The sequence below is a fragment of the Acipenser ruthenus genome, chromosome 51, assembly GCF_902713425.1.
Source record: "Acipenser ruthenus chromosome 51, fAciRut3.2 maternal haplotype, whole genome shotgun sequence".
NCBI lineage: Eukaryota > Metazoa > Chordata > Actinopteri > Acipenseriformes > Acipenseridae > Acipenser > Acipenser ruthenus.
In genome coordinates, this window is record NC_081239.1 from 8,069,694 (window position 1) to 8,089,028 (window position 19,335).

The 19,335-nt window shown below is 43.0% G+C and overlaps 1 protein-coding gene across 1 annotated transcript; it reads left to right on the forward strand.

Annotated features, from left to right (window-relative positions):
• Window positions 1–940: 940 nt before the first annotated feature.
• On the forward strand, window positions 941–19,056 carry LOC117965902 (transcobalamin-1-like). The gene is made up of 9 exons (XM_059015855.1): window positions 941–1,598; window positions 2,238–2,438; window positions 3,967–4,131; window positions 8,883–9,038; window positions 9,192–9,373; window positions 10,142–10,310; window positions 17,272–17,470; window positions 18,178–18,296; window positions 18,831–19,056. Exons 1-9 carry the CDS (start codon window positions 1,520–1,522, stop codon window positions 18,890–18,892), a joined length of 1,332 nt encoding a protein of 443 aa, XP_058871838.1. The 5' UTR covers window positions 941–1,519; the 3' UTR covers window positions 18,893–19,056.
• The last annotated feature ends 279 nt before the right edge of the window (window positions 19,057–19,335 follow it).

A 19,335-nucleotide genomic window follows, 5' to 3' on the forward strand; every position in this document is an offset into this window, starting at 1 on the left:
CTTTCAAGTGCCCACTACCTGTATTTGCCCAAGCGTGGTGCTGAATGCTTCCTCAGCAGCTGTCAGCTGTCCGGACGAGTAGGGTTTCATAAGCCAGGGAAGTAGTATAAGCTGCATCCCCAATATAAAGGCACACCCTGATCTTCTATATGCTGTATTGCCTGAATGAAAGGGAAACATATATATATAATGTCTCCGCCAGTTTTCATCCATGGGGATCTGCAATACCTGCGTTGGTCCGTTTCATATACCTCCCAGTTCATTTTTAATGAATGAGTCGTAAGATAAATTAGTGAAACAGATTCAATACTAACGACATGGAACCCCACCAATGACATTTAAAAAATAATTTGGTCAAGAGCAGAAAACACATTATTAACCAACCAGGCACAAGGTATTTTGCTTTATTACAGCAGCTTAGATTCACTTGTGTACCAGTTCTCTGCGCATGGAAACCGCATTTTCACAAAATGTCACAAGTAATCTTTAAAAACAGCATGAGTACTTTAGGCATAGCTGATTTACATATCAACCCCCACCTTTCCCATTCATTTGCATGACGTCGAGTGAAAAGCCTGGTTTACTCGAGTAAAATAAACTGAGAAAATGGAAACCCCAAAAAAGCATTTTAAAAATTGTCACGAAACTCTGGTTTGAAGCTCACTAGACCAAGCCTTTGCAGTGTATTACCAGTGGTTATTTGATAAAGCCTGTTTCATTTTTTGTGGTGTTTTATCGAGTTCTACCAGTTAAAACCAGAAACCCTATATAAAATATAAACAGCATATAATATAAAGTAGAAAAATATTCTGAAACGCTAGCCTCATCTTGCAACACAAAAGTTTTCAATTTCAAAAACAATAGAACAAGAAGCCTTTTGTTTATGGTGCCTTGGGTGGGGTGGGCGGGATATTGCTGACGTTGGCTGATGTATAAATAAATACCTGAAAATATCTGAGCTTTTACAATATAATATATTGTCAGTGTGCTCCATGACAATCAATGACCTGCTAAAGAGTTCAGTTTAGAGTTTTTATTGTGAAGGACCCCAGTTCTTCACACAATCACTTTCTTGAAGGTTGACTATATCATGACTGGAGGCTGGTGAGCAACAGGGCAAAGGGAGGAGAGTGCATTTAGCATCAGGTGATTCAACACCAGCATTGATTAGGAAAGGCAACAATAGGAGGGAGGGAGAAAACTTTCACGGGCAAATACTTCCTGGAGGTGACTATATAAGAGAGAGAGAGAGAAGGAGAGAGAGATAAATATCAGTATCGACTGGAAGTTGCCCTGGATAAGGGCGTCTGCTAGAAATAAATAATAATAATCGTCATTCTCAAGGGGAAAGACTCCCTCAACACTACGGTGACAGTACAGAATTAAAGAAAGGAAGGAAGAAACAGAAAGAAAAGAAGAAAAAGGATAATTTGCTGCAAAACATAATAAGAAAGGAGGAGAGAAAGAAAAATATTGAAGGAGAGAAAGACAGAAGGAAATAAAAAACGAAGGAGGGAAAATGGCAGTGGGTTATGTGAGGATGGCTCTGGCTGTGTTGTTGCAGCTCTCCGTTTGGCTCCCGGTCTCTCTGCAGTGCTGTGAGTACACAATGAACCGCTTGCTATTAAATAGCTGAATAATGAAGACTTTGTATTAACTAGAATAGAGAGAGACAGTGTGTGTCTGTCTGTGTCTATGTGTGTGTATCTGTCTGTCTGTGTCCGTGTGTATCTGTCTGCCTGTGTATATGTGTGTGTGTGTCTCTGTGTGTGTGACGGTTGTGTTTCTCATTTATTTGATTATTTGTTTATTTAGCAGACGCCTTTATCCAAGGCGACTTACAGAGACTAGGGTGTGTGAACTATGCATCAGCTGCAGAGTCACTTACAACTACGTCTCACCCGAAAGACGGAGCACAAGGAGGTTAAGTGACTTGCTAAGGGTCACACAATGAGTCAGTGGATAAGGTGGAATTTGAACTGGGGACGTCCTGGTTACAAGCCCTTTTCTTTAACCACTGGACCACACAGCCTCCTAAATGAAATATAAATGAAATATAAATTTATCATTATATGTAATAGAAATCTCTCAATGCAGTTTCAATGAGTATTTCCTTCAGCCCCTGTATCTTTCATTAATGTGTTGTGCCTCTCTCTCTCCCCTCCCTACCTCTCCTCCCTCTCTTCTACTCTCACCTTCTCTTTTCATCTCTCCCCCTTCTGTCCTCCCTCCCTCAGCTGTCTCAGCGAATCAGACAGTAGAGGTGACTCGGCTCCTCAATATAATGGTCCAATCAGAGAAGAGCAGTGCTGCCAATGGCTCCACCCCCAATCCCAGCATCCTCCTGGCTCTGCGTCTGGCCAGCTATCATGACAGGGACACAGAGAGATGCATGCTGGGCAGACTGCAGGCTGATGCAGTGAAGAGAGTCGAAAAAGGTAAAGTGACTCAACAACCAACTAAACTACCAACTAAACTACTGTAGCATGTCTTTATATACAGCTACATTGATGTTAATTTGACTGTGCCACCTTGTGTTTATTGAGGACAAGGACGTCGAGTGGTTGGTTCCCACACAAACTCTTTTATCCAGGAGAAATCAAGCAATCATATACCAAAAATAATCTTTACAAGTTTTAATTAATAATTGTTTTCAAAATCTCAAGCACATTAACAATAATGTAAACAATATGACAATTCCACTTTCAGTTCACCATCTAACAACTGTCTAGTAGATACATATAGAGGTGATACAATAAAACAAACTCTTAATCTATCAGTTTCTTACAGTGAAGTTAATTAAACTAGTTACCACAGATTATATTATTGCAGTTTATATAAAATACTTGGATCTATCAGTTTCATAAAGTCTCTCCGCATTCCAGCTCCAGTCTGCAGCGCGGAATCTCCTTCACAAGTCCGGCTCTCCCTCTCACAATATTCCTCCGCATTTATAAAGGCAGTAGATGATTGGCAGGGCGGGGAGATCAAGCAGCGAGCCGCTGGCAAGCAGAGCCGTGGAACGGGAGACGCGGTTGCTAAGGAACGGGGGGGGGGGGGGGGGAATTGGGCAGACAGTCCTTCAGCCAATCGGAGTTTCGCTCGTATAGTTCCATAGAGGAAAGAGAGAAAGTAGTTTAGGGGGGTCCAGTGAAGCAAATACCTCAAACCACACTCGAGATGAGAAATAATAATAAAGAGCTGTACAACAAAACACACATTTATATAAATAAATCAACACACACACACACACACACACACACACACACAATACACATTTATCAAATAATAATATGAGAAACACAATCCACACGTGAATAATAAAATAATAATAATAAATAATAATAAATCAGACCCTACTACACTACCAACCAACTATACTACAGACTAGCTACCACCTAACTTATTACCACATACTGTAACTACTACTACCAAGTAGCTACCAACTAACCAACAATACTACTAACTAAACTCACAACTAACCAACGATACTACTAAACTACCAACTAAATAACTAAACTACAAACTAGCTACTAACTAACAACCCACCAACAAACTACATTAACATTAAACTACCAATTAACTACCAACTAACTAAACTAGCTAGTAAATAACAATGAGCAAACTATACTACTAACTAAACTACTAATTAACTACCAACTATCCAACTATACTACCAACTAACTAACAAAGCTAAACTAATATAAAACGTATCAACCCAAACTAAAAACTAACAACTATCTAAAATACCAACTAACTACCAGCTAACTAACTAAACTGCAAATGAACTACCATTTAACTAATTAAACTACCAATTAACTACTAACTAACTAACTAGCTAAACTACCTACTAACTAACTAAGTGCAAACTAACATTTAACAAACTAAACTACAAAAAAACAACTAACTTTTCTCCTGTCTCCTCTCCTCTCTTACTCCTCTCTCTCTCTGCTCTCTCCTCTCCAGGCCTCACATTCTCTTCCGGCACCGTGGCTCTCTACTGTCTGGCTATGCAGGGCTGCTGTGCTGACCCGTCTCTAACTCCAGCCCCAGGACTTAAAGGGGGGAAGAAAGCCCTGGACCTGAGAAAACTGCTGGAAAGAAAACTGAAGGAAGAGATTGAGAATATCGGTGAGAGAGAGGGGAGAGGGGAGAGGGGAGAGGGGAGAGGGGAAAGACACCAGATATCATGTTTTAAAATGTTTAAACGAAAGTGAACACACAGTAAAGCACAGGGAAGCATTGTAAAGCACAGAGAGGTCTGGTAAAGCATAGAGAAGCATTGTAAAGCACAGAGAGGTCTGGTAAAGCATAGGGAAGCATTATAAAGCACAGAGAGGTCTGGTAAAGCATAGTAAAGCGTTGTAAAGAACAGAGAGGTCTGGTAAAGCATAGTAAAGCATTGTAAAGCACAGAGAGGTGTGGTAAAGCATAGTAAAGCATTGTAAAGCACAGAGAGGTATGGTAAAGCACAGGGAAGCATTGTGAAGCACAGAGGTATGGTAAAGCACAGGGAAGCATTGTAAAGCACAGAGAGGTCTGGTAAAGCATAGGGAAGCACTGTGAAGCACAGAGAGGTCTGGTAAAGCATAGGGAAGCACTGTGAAGCACAGAGAGGTCTGCTAAAGCACAGAGAGGTATGGTAAAGCACAGGGAAGCATTGTAAAGCACAGAGAGGTCTGGTAAAGCACAGAGAGGTATGGTAAAGCACAGGGAAGCATTGTGAAGCACAGGGAGGTCTGGTAAAGCACAGAGATGTCTGGTAAAGCATAGGGAAGCATTGTAAAGCACAGAGAGGTCTGGTAAAGCATAGGGAAGCATTGTAAAGCACAGAGAGGTCTGGTAAAGCACAGGGAAGCATTGTAAAGCACAGAGAGGTCTGGTAAAGCATAGGGAAGCATTGTAAAGCACAGAGAGGTCTGGTAAAGCATAGGGAAGCATTGTAAAGCACAGAGAGGTCTGGTAAAGCATAGGGAAGCATTGTAAAGCACAGAGAGGTCTGGTAAAGCATAGTAAAGCATTGTAAAGCACAGAGAGGTGTGGTAAAGCATAGAAAAGCATTGTAAAGCACAGAGAGGTATGGTAAAGCACAGGGAAGCATTGTGAAGCACAGAGGTATGGTAAAGCATAGGGAAGCACTGTGAAGCACAGAGAGGTCTGCTAAAGCACAGAGAGGTATGGTAAAGCACAGGGAAGCATTGTAAAGCACAGAGAGGTCTGGTAAAGCACAGAGAGGTATGGTAAAGCACAGGAAAGCATTGTGAAGCACAGGGAGGTCTGGTAAAGCACAGAGATGTCTGGTAAAGCATAGGGAAGCATTGTAAAGCACAGTGAGTTCTGATAAAGCATAGGGAAGCATTGTAAAGGACAGAGAGGTCTGGTAAAGCATAGGGAAGCATTGTAAACCACAGAGAGGTGTGGTAAAGCATAGGGAAGCATTGTAAAGCACAGCGAGGTCTGGTAAAGCATAGGGAAGCATTGTGAAGCACAGAGAGGCAGGTAAAGCAGAGTGAAGCATTGTAAAGCACAGAAAGGTCTGGTAAAGCACAGGGAAGCATTGTAAAGCACAGAGAGGTCTGGTAAAGCATAGGGAAGCATTGTAAAGCACAGAGGTCTGGTAAAGCATTGTGAAGCACAGAGAGGTATGGTAAAGCATAGGGAAGAATTGTAAAGCACAGAGAGGTAGATAAAGCACAGATAGGTACGGTATAGCATAGGGAAGCATTGTGAAGCACAGAGAGGTATGGTAAAGTATAGGGAAGAATTGTAAAGCACAGAGAGGTCTGGTAGAGCACAGGGAAGCATTGTGAAGCACAGAGAGGTCTGGTAAAGCACAGGGGAGCATTGTAAAGCACAGAGAAGTAGGTAAAGCACAGAGAGGTCTGGTAAAGCATAGGGAAGCACTGTGAAGCACAGAGAGGTCTGGTAAAGCATAATGAAGCATTGTGAAGCACAGAGAGGTCTGGTAAAGCACAGGGAAGCATTGTGAAGCACAGAGAGGTATGGTAAGGCACAGGGAAGCATTGTAAAGCACAGAGAGGTCTGGTAAAGTATAGGGAAGCACTGTGAAGCACAGAGAGGTGTGGTAAAGCATAGGGAAGCATTGTGAAGCAGAGAGAGGTAGGTAAAACATAGGGAAACATTGTAAAGCACAGAGAGGTCTGGTAAAATATAGTAAAGCATTGTAAAGCACAGAGAGGTATGGTAAAGCACAGGGAAGCATTGTGAAGCACAGAGGTATGGTAAAGCACAGGGAAGCATTGTAAAGCACAGAGAGGTCTGGTAAAGCATAGGGAAGCACTGTGAAGCACAGAGAGGTCTGGTAAAGCATAGGGAAGCACTGTGAAGCACAGAGAGGTCTGCTAAAGCATAATGAAGCATTGTGAAGCACAGAGAGGTCTGGTAAAGCACAGAGAGGTATGGTAAAGCACAGGGAAGCATTGTAAAGCACAGAGAGGTATGGTAAAGCATAGGGAAGCATTGTAAAGCACAGAGAGTTCTGATAAAGCATAGGGAAGCATTGTAAAGCACAGAGAGGTCTGGTAAAGCATAGGGAAGTATTGTAAAGCACAGAGAGGTAGGTAAAGCATAGGGAAGCATTGTAAAGCACAGAGAGGTATGGTAAAGCATAGGGAAGTATTGTAAAGCACAGCGAGGTCTGGTAAAGCATTGTGAAGCACAGAGAGGTATGGTAAAGCATAGGGAAGAATTGTAAAGCACAGAGAGGTCTGCTAGAGCACAGGGAAGCATTGTAAAGCACAGAGAGGTCTGGTAAAGCATAGGGAAGCATTGTAAAGCACATAGAGGTCTGGTAAAGCACAGGGAAGCATTGTAAAGCACAGAGAAGTAGGTAAAGCTCAGATAGGTATGGTAAAGCATAGGGAAGCATTGTGAAGCACAGAGAGGTATGGTAAAGCATATGGAAAAAACATATATTTTTAATATATGGTAGAAAAGTATTATCCTTATATTTTTCATATATATAAATTGGCCCCTTTTTTATATATTTAAAATATATGGGATTGTGGCAATGTGCCCTGCCCTTGTGTGTGTTATATGTTGTATGTTGCGTGTGGTGTGTTAAATGTTGGTGTATTGTAGTTGGTACACGGGATATAAATGGGTGTGTGCAGCACGAGTATTTAAATTGTATAATTATATTTAGACACGGGGATTGCACTATCACTTCACGTGCATTTAAAGTATAGTATGTGAGCACGGGGTTGCACAGAATTAATTCACGTGCTGGGATTCAAGTGAATAATTAATTAGTAATTGAATCCCAGCACAACAGTATATATAGATGCACGTTTTTTCACTCAGGGTTGTGTTTTCAGGGCGAAAGAACGGGAGAGAACGAGAAAGATAAAGTGAAAGTGAGCAATTGCTACGTGGTGCTGGAGGACCAGCACAGTACGTGTTTGTTTAGTGTTCGTCCCTGTTTGTTAGTGTTTGTTCGTTTTTGTTTGTCGCTTTATTTTGGCTACCAGTGCCGTGCTCTGTGTTTTGTGTTACAACCTTTTTTTTATTTTCTGTCTGTATGGTAAAGCACAGGGAAGCATTGTTAAGCACAGAGAGTTATGCTAAAGCACAGGCAAGCATTGTAAAGCACAGAGGTATGATAAAGCATAGGGAAGCAGTGTGGAGTAGTGGTTGGGGCTCTGGACCCTCTTAACCAGAGGGTCGTTGGTTCAATCCCAGGTGGGGGACACTGCTGCTGTACCCTTGAGCAAGGTGCTTTACCTAGATTGCTCCAGTAAAAACCCAACTGTATAAATGGGTAATTGTATGTAAAAATAATGTGATATCTTGTAAGTCGTCATGGATAAGGGCGCCTGCTAATAAATAAAGAAATAATAATAATAATAATAATAATAATAATAATAATAATAATAATAATAAAGCAGAGAGAGGCATGGGAAAGCATAGGCAAGCATTGTAAAGCACAGAGGGGTATGGTAAAGCACAGGGAAGCATTGTAAAGCACAGAGGGGTATGGTAAAGCACAGGGAAGCATTGTAAAGCACAGAGAGGTCTGGTAAAGCACAGGGAAGCATTGTAAAGCACAGATAAGTATGGTAAAGCTTAGGCAAGCATTGTAAAGCACAGAGAGGCATGGTAAAGCATAGGTAAGCATTGGAAAGCACAGAGATGTATGGTAAAGCACAGGGAAGCATTGTAAAGCATATTGAGGTATGGTAAAGCATAGGGAAGCATTGTAAAGCATAGAGAGGTATGGTAAAGCACATGGAAGCATTGTAAAGCACAGAGAGGTATGGTAAAGCACATGGAAGCATTGTAAAGCACAGAGAGGTATGCTAAAGCATAGGGAAGCATTGTAAAGCCCAGAGAGGTATGGTAAAGCACAGAGAGGCATGGTAAACTTTGGCAAGCATTGTAAAGCACAGATAGCAGTGTGGAGTAGTGGTTAGGGCTCTGGACTTTTGACCGGAGGGTCGTGGGTTCAATCCCAGGTGGGGGACACTGCTGCTGTACCCTTAAACAAGGTAGCTTACCTAGATTGTTCCAGTAAAAACCCAGCTGTATAAATGGGTAATTTTATATACAAATAATGTGTAAAAAAATAATGTAATTGTATGTAAAAATAATGTGATATCTTGCAACAATTGTAAGTCGTCCTGGATAAGGATGTCTGCTAAGAAATAAATAATAATAATATTAATTATAATAATAAAGCACAGAGAGGCATGGTAAAACATAGGGAAGCATTGTTAAGCAAAGAGAGGTATCGTAAAGCACGGAGAGGTATAGGAAAGCATAGGGAAGCATTGTAAAGCACAGTGAGGTATGGGAAAGCACAGGCAAGCATTGTAAACCCTTGGTAAACCTTTATAGAAGTCTCTCTCCCCTCCCCTTTCTAGATTCCAAACACGTCCCCCTCACAAGCTATTATCAGGTGGGCCTTGACATACTGGCGCTGTGCATGATGGGAAGACCAGTGACATCACACACCGTGCAGCGTCTGATTGAAGCTTCGGATAATGGAGGATTTTCACACGGAGAGATATATTCAGTGGGTAAGAGAACTATGGAGATTGGGTTAGGGTTAGAGATTGAAACTCAGGGGGACTGTCTGAATCATGTTTGGTGCCACTGCTGTATAATATATAAAATGGTGGAGATTATTAAACCTCTCTCTCTCTTCTCTCTCTTCTCCTCTCTCCTCTCAGACACAGCCTCGGTTGCAGTTCTAGCCCTGACCTGCGTGAGGCGCTCTATCAACCCGCCTAATCCTGTGGTTCTGCGTCTCAAGATCCAGAATGCTCTAAAACGTCTGATCAAGAACATTCTCCAGGAGACAACGAGTGATGGATTGATCGGGAACCTCTACAGCACAGGACTGGCCATGCAGGTGATAGAGAGGGTAGAGAGGAGAGAGGAAAGAGGGCAGAGAGGGGAGAAGAGAGGGTGGAGAGGAGAGAGGGGAGAGGAAAGAAGAGATAGGAGAGAGTAGAGAGGGTGGAAAGGGGAGAGGGAAAAGGGGACAGGAAAGAGGAGAGAGGGTGGAGAGGAGAGAGGGGAGAGGGGAGAGGATAGGGTGGAGAGGTGTGAGGCAGGGGCTGAGGGGAGAGGAGTGAGGAGGGGGTAAGGGGAGAGAAGAGAGGGGAGAGGAGAGAAGAGAGAGGAACCAGTATATGGTAGTGGGGATGCTGGTCCTGTCTCTGCTGACAGGGATGTTTGAACTCCATATCTATAATAAAGACTGACCTCTTATTAATAGCAAGCAGAAGAATAAATAGCCCAATCCCAGCCACTATCACTGTATATACTTATGTACATCACTTCCTGTTGCATTTATGTACATGACTTCTTGTGTATTTGCGTTGAGTTGTATTCTAATGTGTTCATGCACCCAGACATTGCAACACTCTTTATAAATTAACAAGCAATTTTATTCACTCTAAAATGTTAAATATTGTTGGTCCAGTGGCTAAAGGAAAGGGCTTGTTACCACTGTGTGTGACCTTGAGCAAGTCACTTCACCTCCTTGTGCTCCATCCTTCGGATGAGACGTAAAACAAACAAAGTCCTATTATAAGTGACTCTGCAGCAGCAGCAGTTGTTGATGATGATGCAGAGTTCACCCCCCTAGGCCACTTGTCTCTCTCTTTCTCCCCAGGCCCTGTCAGTCGCCTCCACCTACAACTGTTCCAGAACGTTCCAGACTGTTCTAGAGCGGGCTGGTTCCGGATCCTTCGACAACCCCATGGCTGCTTCTCAGATCACCCCCTCACTGGAGAACAGAAACTACCTGGGGCTGAATAAGCTAGACTGCAAGGAGTTTAAAAGTGAGATAGCGAGAGCGAGATAGTAAGACAGAGAGAGAGACAAGACATCAGATACACACAACACACAGACACAGAGAGACACACAGAGCACAGTGAAAGAAAGAAGGAAAGAAAAAGAAAGAGAAAGGTGACAGTATGTGTGTGTGTGTGTGTGTGTATATATATATATATATATATATATATATATATATATATATATATATATATATATATATATAATATCTCAGTCGAACTGAGTGTGCGGGATGAGCTTGAGCATACATACACACATACACATACACACATATATAGGGTGATTAGAAAATGAAGATCACCTGTAATATGGTTTCTTCATAAAATGATGAACTCCACACACAGAGTGAACTCCCAGTCTCCATGTCGCCTGGGTCAGGTGAAAAAACGATCTCTTTCCTAGAGATCCTTTATATAATCCTTTCTTGCGCCAAGTAATATCCCTCCTCTATAAAGCCTACCCTTCCTGGAGCATCTATGTCCACATTTCCAAAACCAACTACCCGAGGTTAAACCAAGAAAAGGGGGAAGGAGGGTGGAATATAGGCGTGTGGAGTTCATCATTCTACGAATAAACCATATTACAGGTAATCTTTGTCTTCTTACCTCGTATTATTATTATTATTATTATTATTATTATTATTATTTATTTCTTAGCAGACGCCCTTATCCAGGACGACTTACAATCGTAAGCAAATACATTTCAAGTGCTACAAAACAAGTAATACAATAAGAGCAAGAAATACAATAACTTTTGTTCAAGTGTGACAAACCACAATTCAATAATACAGCAGATAATAGTGAAAGTTACATCAGGATATGATTAAATAGTGATAGTTACATCAGGATATGATTAAATAGTGATAGTTACATCAGGATATGATTAAGTACAAAATACTACAGGTTAAACACTTGGCAGATTACAGTATTCTGAAGTACAGGATTAAATGCAGTAAAATAGGGGGCAGATAAGAGCAAAATAAAGCACATTTAAATGAAGGGTGATAGTGTCCCGGTATGATGAACTCCACAGGCACAGAGTGAACCCTACCATAGGAAGCAGAAAAAGAGTGGTAGGTTAGATAGTAGTGCCTGAAGCCACAGATAATACGGAGTGAGCAAACGTTGGCTGAGAAGAAGATACATTTAAGTTGTTTTGTAAAGGTCTCAGAGGAGGCCCACATGGCTGCATTGCAAATGTCTTGAAATGGGACATATTTTAAATGTGCCCATGTAGTAGCTACCCCTCACTGAGTGGGCTTTTACCGGTCCTGGAACCGGTTTCTTGTCCAGGTTATAACAAAACTCGATGCAAGATCCAACTGGAGATTGTCTGTTTGGAGACAGGTTTACCTTGATTTTGTGAATTGAAAGCTACAAAGTGCTGTCCTGGTGGTCTTTTTTGATGGTTCTATGAATGTAGACAGGTAGTGCTCTTCTGACATCAATTAAGTGATGTCTGGCCTCTGATTTTGATTTATGTGGTTTGGGGAAAAAATCATGAAGAGTTATGATCTGATCTAGATGGAACTGTGTCACCACTTTTGGCAGAAATTGATGATTATGTCTGATCCTGTCCCTGAAGATCTGGAATAGGGTGCATCAATGACCAGTGCCTGTATTTCACTTATCCTTCTTGCTGATATTATTGCTACCAAGAATGCTGTTTTACAAGCGAGGAATTTTTGGTTGCATGTTGCCATGGGTTCAAACGGCGGCCCCATGAGTTTTCAGGACTAGACTGAGGTTCCATTGTGGAAGGATATGTTTCCTTGGAGGCCTTAGGTGGTTAACAAACCTAGGTAAATCCAGGAATCCAGGTAGAATGCTCGATATTGCAATGATGTGCACTTTGATGGAGGAGAGTGCAAGAGCTTTATGGAGTAGGTAGCACAGGTAGGATAAAAACTTTGGTAGATTTGGTGGCCCCCCGAGTGGCTCATCTGGTGGAGTGCAGGATACACCCTATAGCCTTGATGTCGCTGGTTCAAGTCCAGGCTATTCCATTGCCGACCGTGGATGGGGCTGGGAGGGTTAGGTCGGCCAGGGTGTCCTCGGCTCACCGCGCACCAGTGACCTCTGTGTTCTGGCGGTGCGCCTGCGGGCTTGACTGTGAGCTGCCCAGAGCTGTGTTGTCCTCTGACACTGTAGCTCTGAGGTGGCTGCATGGTGAGCCTGCAGTGTGTAAAGAAGCAGGCGGCTGATGGCACACGCTTCGGAGGACAGCGTGTGTTCGTCTTCACCCCTCCTGAGTTAGCGCAGGGATGGTAGTAGTGAGCTGAGCCTAAAAATAATCGGACATTCTAAATTGGGAGAATTGGCAACTACTAAATAAAAAATAAAAAAATAAAATGTTGGTAGATTGATGGTGTGCAAAGATTTTGAGTTGCACCAATGGACGAATTCCTTCCATTTACCTGTATAGGCTTGAAAAGTAGATGCTTTTTTGGAAGCCAGTAAGATGTTGGTTACTTGTTCAGACAGCCCCTGATCTAATAATTGCCGCTGTTCAATTTCCAAGCAGCTAGTTGTAACCATGCTGGGTTGTTGTGCAGCATCCTCCCTCTGTTCTGAGACAGCAGATGGCGGGTCACTGATAAGTGTATTGGCCCAGCTTTTGCTATCTCTTGTATTTCCGAGAACCAGAATCTCTTCGTCCAGTAAGGAGCTACTAGGATGAGACTGGCCTGGTCTCTTTTCACCTTTCTGAGCAAAGCTGGAATTAATGGCAGGGGAGGATATGCATACATTAAACTGGTTAACCATGGGATGTCTACTGCCATGGCTGCTTCTTGTTGGAACCTGGAGCAGAACAGTGGCAGTTGGGTATTTTCTGCTGTGGCGAATAGGTCTACCTGTGGTTGACCCCAGTCTGTGAGAAATCCATTGTAAAACCAATTCCAGATCCTTAAGGCCAGGAGGCACAGTTCCAATGACTGTGCCTCCCTGGTGATTTATGTATTGTACTGACGTGGTGTTGTCGATAAGAACTAGACGTGTTCCTGTTTTAAAACTGGTGCAAAGTGTTTCAGTGCCAGGAAGATTGCTAAACGCTCCAGATGGTTTATGTGGTGGTTTCTTTGGTGACCAGGTTCCCTGTACTTGTGCTTGCTTTAGGTGTGTTCCACACCCTAGTAGGGAGGCATCTGTATACAGGTGGAGTGCCAGATGTTGCTGAGACAGCTGTAGCCCGCCTGTTACTCAAGGTGAGACTCGCCACCATCTTGCTTCTGTTGCCGCTTCCAGAGACACCTTGATGCAGTGAGAGTCTGGAAGAGTTGGGTTCCATGAAGATAGGGGACCATGTCGTGTGTGTCTCACGTGTAATTGTGTGTCTCTTACCAGAGGAACTGCTGCTGCCATGTGCCTCAGAAACTGTTGAAAAAAGTGTGCCGATAGCCTGGCTCCCACATTGAAATGACCTGCCAGCTGTCGAATGGTGGTCACTCTCTCCTCTGTGAGATACACCTTCCCTGAGGTTATGTTGAAATGGGCCCCCAGGAACACCAAAGACTGTGCTGGGGACAGCAAGGATTTTCCCTGTTTACTAACAAGCCCAGGTCCTGAAACAGTTGAAGGGTTGTATCCCTGTGTTCTAATGCCCTTTCCCTGGATGGGGCTCATGTCAACAAGTCATCGATGTAGGGGTAAACATGGATGCCCTTGTTTCGTAGATGTGAAGCGACTTCTACCATCACCTTGGTGAACACTCTGGGGGCTGTGGAGATCCCGAAGGGAAGCACCTTGAATTGGTACATGCCTTCCTTGATGGCAGACCGAAGGTATTTCCTGTAATTGTTGTGTATTGGAAGATGAAAATAGGCATCCTTGAGGTCTATCGAGACCATCCAGCCTCCGGGTTGTTGATGACAGTGTCCAGATACCATGCTGAACTTTTCTGTTAAGATGTATTTGTTCAGGCCTCTGAGGTCTAAAATGGGTCTTAACTTCCTGTTCTTTTTGAGTATTAAAAAATACCTGGAGTAGTGGCCCTGCCTCTGCGAAGATGAGGGGACCAGTTCTATGGCATGGGAAAGAAGCTTGGATCTTATCTCCTCCTGTAGAAAGACCCCTTGTGGATCTGTCCAGTCCAGTCTCATCCAGATGATCCCTGTTGCTGGTGGGTTGGACCGGAATGGTACTTTGTAGCCGTGTTGTATGAGTCCCATGACCCATGGGTTTGATGTTATTTTCTGCCAGTTATTTTTTTAAATATGAAACTCTTCCCCCTACTGGCAGAAGTGAGGGGTGGGTGTAGAGGGTCTGCCTCTACCTCTTGCAAAGCCACGGAAGGATCCATATGGTCTGGAACCTTTTCCCCTTTGGAACCTGCTCTGCCCTCCAAGGGTTGATTGTGTTGGCTGAGGCCTGAAAAACCTTTGCCTATTAAAATACCCCCTATTAGGGGGTATAGTTTTGCCTGTTGTTGAGCAGGATCTAATGGCTTGCCTTGCCTCCTTCATCTCTGTTAGGTAATCCTTGAGGTCAGTGCTAAATAGTAAGTCCCCTTGAAATGGTAACGCCATGATCTTGGATTGTGTGTCAGGAGTTAAGGAGGATGTTTTCATCTGAAGAACTCGTCGTGCAGAGACAACACTTGCTACAGCTACATGCTATCACATGCCTCTTGCAGCTGGATTTTTGCAGTATTTTTTCCCTCTTCTGCAAGCTGCATGGTGAGTTTGATGTTCTCTGGAGTAGGGGTCTGTAAGGCAGCAGACACCTGGCTCCATAATTTGTGTTGATATTTGGCTGTGTGGATCTGATAATTGTAGACGGGCATATTGCAAGTGGAGGCAGTGCAGTCCTTCTTCAAGAAGGTATCAATTTTCCTGTCTGCACCCACTGGTGTAGAGGATTTGGAGGATGTGCTGGTGGTTGGTGTAGACATTATAGTATCTATTTTGGGCTGCTTAAAAAGATGTTCTTTGTGTCCAGTAGGTACTCTATAGAATGTATCTACTCTGTGTAGATATGATGGAGCACATGCAGGTTTTTTTTCCATAAAGCCTCAATGGGCCTCCAGACTGCCTCATGGAAGGCTTGTTTAATGTTTGCATCTAAGATGCTCAGGACATCATCCTCCTTAACTAAAGTCTGGGTATTAGCGTTGAGAATATCCTTCTCAAAACCGCCTGTGCATTAGTGTGTACCATTGAAACAACTTCTCCAGTTGCTGACACGTCATCATCAGGGGCGTTGTCCATGACGTCATCATCTCCCATACTGCGAGTGTCAGCACAGTAGTATTGGTCTTGTGCACTCCAAGCTGCTGCAGCTGTGTCAGCCACCGGTGTTACCCTGCAGAGGTACAGGTTGTCTTGAGCTTTCTAACTATCCTTGGTTAGCAGGGGCAGGAATTCCTGTGGAGTTGTTGGCTGGGTAGCCTCGGTGGGGTCTCGGTAATGGCCGCTGCATCTCTCTCTCTGCTGCCGTGGGAATGAGTGGATTTACTCATTCTCTTTCTTGGGGGAGAACGGGCAGAGCTTCGACGCTCTGTGGAGCTGCTTTGTCTTTTAGTTAACATTTTAGCTGATGAAGTTTGCCAAAAAAGGATTATATAAAGGATCTCTGGGAAAGAGACTGGCTTTTCTCCTGACCCAAGCGACATGTAGACTGGGAGTTCACTTTGTGTGTGGAGTTCATCATACGAGGTAAGAAAGTTTACCACATCAACGCACCATATCTCACAAACGGTAGGGCACAGGGAGGTGAAATTGCATACGGTTGTTAAGGGAACCATGGGGACACAAATGCCATAGTTATTAATTGTTGTCACCAGGGGGCACCACTATGACCTTCCTCTGATAGTCACAAGTGTTCAATATGTGCTCCTTCATGATCCAGAATGAATTGCATTCATGTGACAACAGACATTACGGCAGCATTACACATCTCATCAGGTATGCTGGCCATCTCCCAGACAATGGCATCCTTGAGGTCCAGAATTGTGCGAGGGATCCCTCGGTACACGCGTGACTTCAGGTACCCCTATAACCAGAAATCCACTGGTGTAAGGTCCAGTGAATGAGGTGGCCATTCACAAGGAAAGTGACGTGCAATGATTCTGTCCTGAAAGTGCTCCTGCAAGACGCGTTTCACCTGGTTACTAATATATGTGGAGGGGCCACATCCTGCATGAAGACTGTAGTGTTGATCACATCTTGTTGCTGCAGCATAGGAATGACATGGGTTATCAGCATGGTGTGGTATCGTGCAGCAGTGACTGTGTATGTTTGAGGTCCCCTTACCTATGGCGCTTCAAAAAAAGAACGGTCCAATAACAAAGTTAGCCGTAAAGCCACACCACACTGTCACTTTAACATCATGTAGGGGTCTCGCAAATGTTGCATGTGGATTAGTCTCCTCAGATAACACAGGTGCGCGTGTTCACACTTCCAGACAGGGTGAAGTGCGGTTCATCCATCCACAGGATATTAGCAGGCCACTGGTCATCCAATTCCAGTCGTGCCAAGAACTGCAACGCAAAATCGACACGTCTGATGAAATCTGTCTCCTCCAGTGCACTTGTGCTGGGAGATTGTGCTACAGCATGGCTGATCTCAGCGACAGTTTCAGTTGGTGTCGGTGGTCTGCCATTACGAGGCTTATCACAAGTACAACCTGTTTCCTCAAATGTTTTGATTAACTTGTGAACAGCAGCTCTTGAACACGGCCTGTTGCGGATGTTACGCACTCGATGGTTGCAATTTCACCTTCCTATGCCCTACCGTTTGTGAGATATGGTACATTGATGTGGTAAACTTTAATCACATTGTGTGTGTGTGTATGTGTGTATATATATGTATATATATATATATATATATATGTATATATATATATATATATATATATATATATATATATATATATATATGAGAGAACGAGAGAGAGAGAGACCAGTGCAAGAAATAAAACCAATTTCTTTACTGCCCTTTCATCTGTATAGAGAACCCTGCTGATTCGCCGCTGCCTCTAGTGCCTCTAGCACCCCCCGCTGCCCAGCAGGGTGTACTGACCGTACACTACACAGTGGAGGACGGCCTTCGCTACACCTTCAATGACCTCATCGATGTGACGGTCCCCACGGGGTCCTCGCTGCTGCGGGTCATGGAGGAGGCGGCCAAGATATCGCCTGCAAAATTCAGGCACGAGAATTCACCATAACTATGTATTTCTTTAGAAACTGCACAGGAGCTGCCTAGGAAGTGTGGGTGAAACACATTTACTAAGAATAAGGTTCCGGAACTGAGAGCTTTCTTTAACCCAGTGGAGTGCCAGATACCACAGTTTTACAATGAAAATCCATGTTTGCTGTAACTATGTTTCATTAAAAACTGCACATCTGAGAGCCATGGAGCGAATGGAAGATTTAGGGTTAATGTAGGCTTCAAGGATGGAAATAAGACTCCTGTTGTGCAGCACTGTGAACCATTTCTGGTTTCACTATGAGTTTAATAAGACACACCTGAGCTTGTTGCTAATCAAGCCACTAGTAAAACCTGGAATGGGTGGCACTGGTCTTATTACCAAACCTGCTTTATTAGAAAAAAAACAAAACATAACCACCATCTCGTGCACAGCTAGCATATTGCCAGCAGATTAAAACTCTAAAGTGTTAGATCACTAGATAACGCTGGCTTTTATTTCTATAAAGACTGGCTGATCTAACCTGTCTATGGCAGCGCAGCTAGAACTGAAGAGCAGCTCCTGAACTCACAGGCAAAGCAACACAGACTCAGCAAAAAAAAAAAAAAAAAAACACAGTGTTTGAGTGACTGCAATATTAATAAGCGCTCGGAATGATTGCAAACCTCATAAAAAATGATAATCACATTTTCATACTGGTTTCTAGGTTCACTGTGGAGCAAAGCAGTTGGGGTCCATTTGTCACCAGTATCCAAGGTTTAGCTGGGAACACGGAGGAGCGAACATACTGGCAATTTCTTACTGGGAATACCACTTTGGATCAAGGTACAGATCTCAGTTTAATTAGAAGATTGCCTGCCTGACTGTCTCCTCCTAAACTAATAGAAGTGTCCAGTTGACCCCCTTTTCCCTGTCTCTGACGGTACAAGAATACTGTCGGTCTCCTCACTAAACAGAGAATCTGTCCAGTCGACCCCCCCTTTCCCTATCTCTTATGGTACAAGACTACTGTCTCACTAAACTAGTACGCTAAGGCTGTATTTTTACACATGTGAAAAATAAAAACAGTTAACGTTTGCCTGATTGACACACTGCCTGTCGCACTGCATTCAGGAACCTGGCAGCCGGTTCAGTTTGCTTCCTTCCTGGTAAACGATTGAACACACCCTGCAGAAAGCTGCACCATTTCTTTACAGCGTCTTCAACGAAAAACACACCTGCTGCTTCAAAGATTGGAAACATATTTCTGTTCAAGATTGCTCTGTCCAGTACAAGAACGGGACATTTTTAAAGTGTCTGTATATATATAAATTTAAATTAATACAATAAAATTAATGTACTTTTCCTTTGCTGTTTCAGGAGTTACTGACTATAAGCCTCATGATGGAGAATACATCGTGGCAAAATTCTCTAAATATTAATTCACATGTATTGTCATGTATTGGTGGAGGTTGTGTTTAATTATCACTTATTTTAATCCCATTATAATTCTATGATTCAATTTCCTAATGCAATAATCAATAATATAGTCCCTTATAAAAGCATCCCACAGTAAAAGCACAGGAAAGTGTAATAAAGCACAGAGGTCTGGTAAAGCATAGGGAAGCATTGTAAAGCACAGAGAGGTATGGTAAAGGATAATGAAGCATTGTAAAGCACAGAGAGGTCTGGTAAAGCATAGGGAAGCATTGTAAGGCACAGAGAGGTCTGGTAAAGCATAGGGAAGCATTGTAAAGCACAGAGAGGTATGGTAAAGCATATGGAAGCATTGTATAACACAGAGAAGTCTGGTAAAGCATATTTAAAAATGGCAAAATAATAAATAAAAAGTAATAAACAAGTTTAGCAACTTCAAAACTAAAAT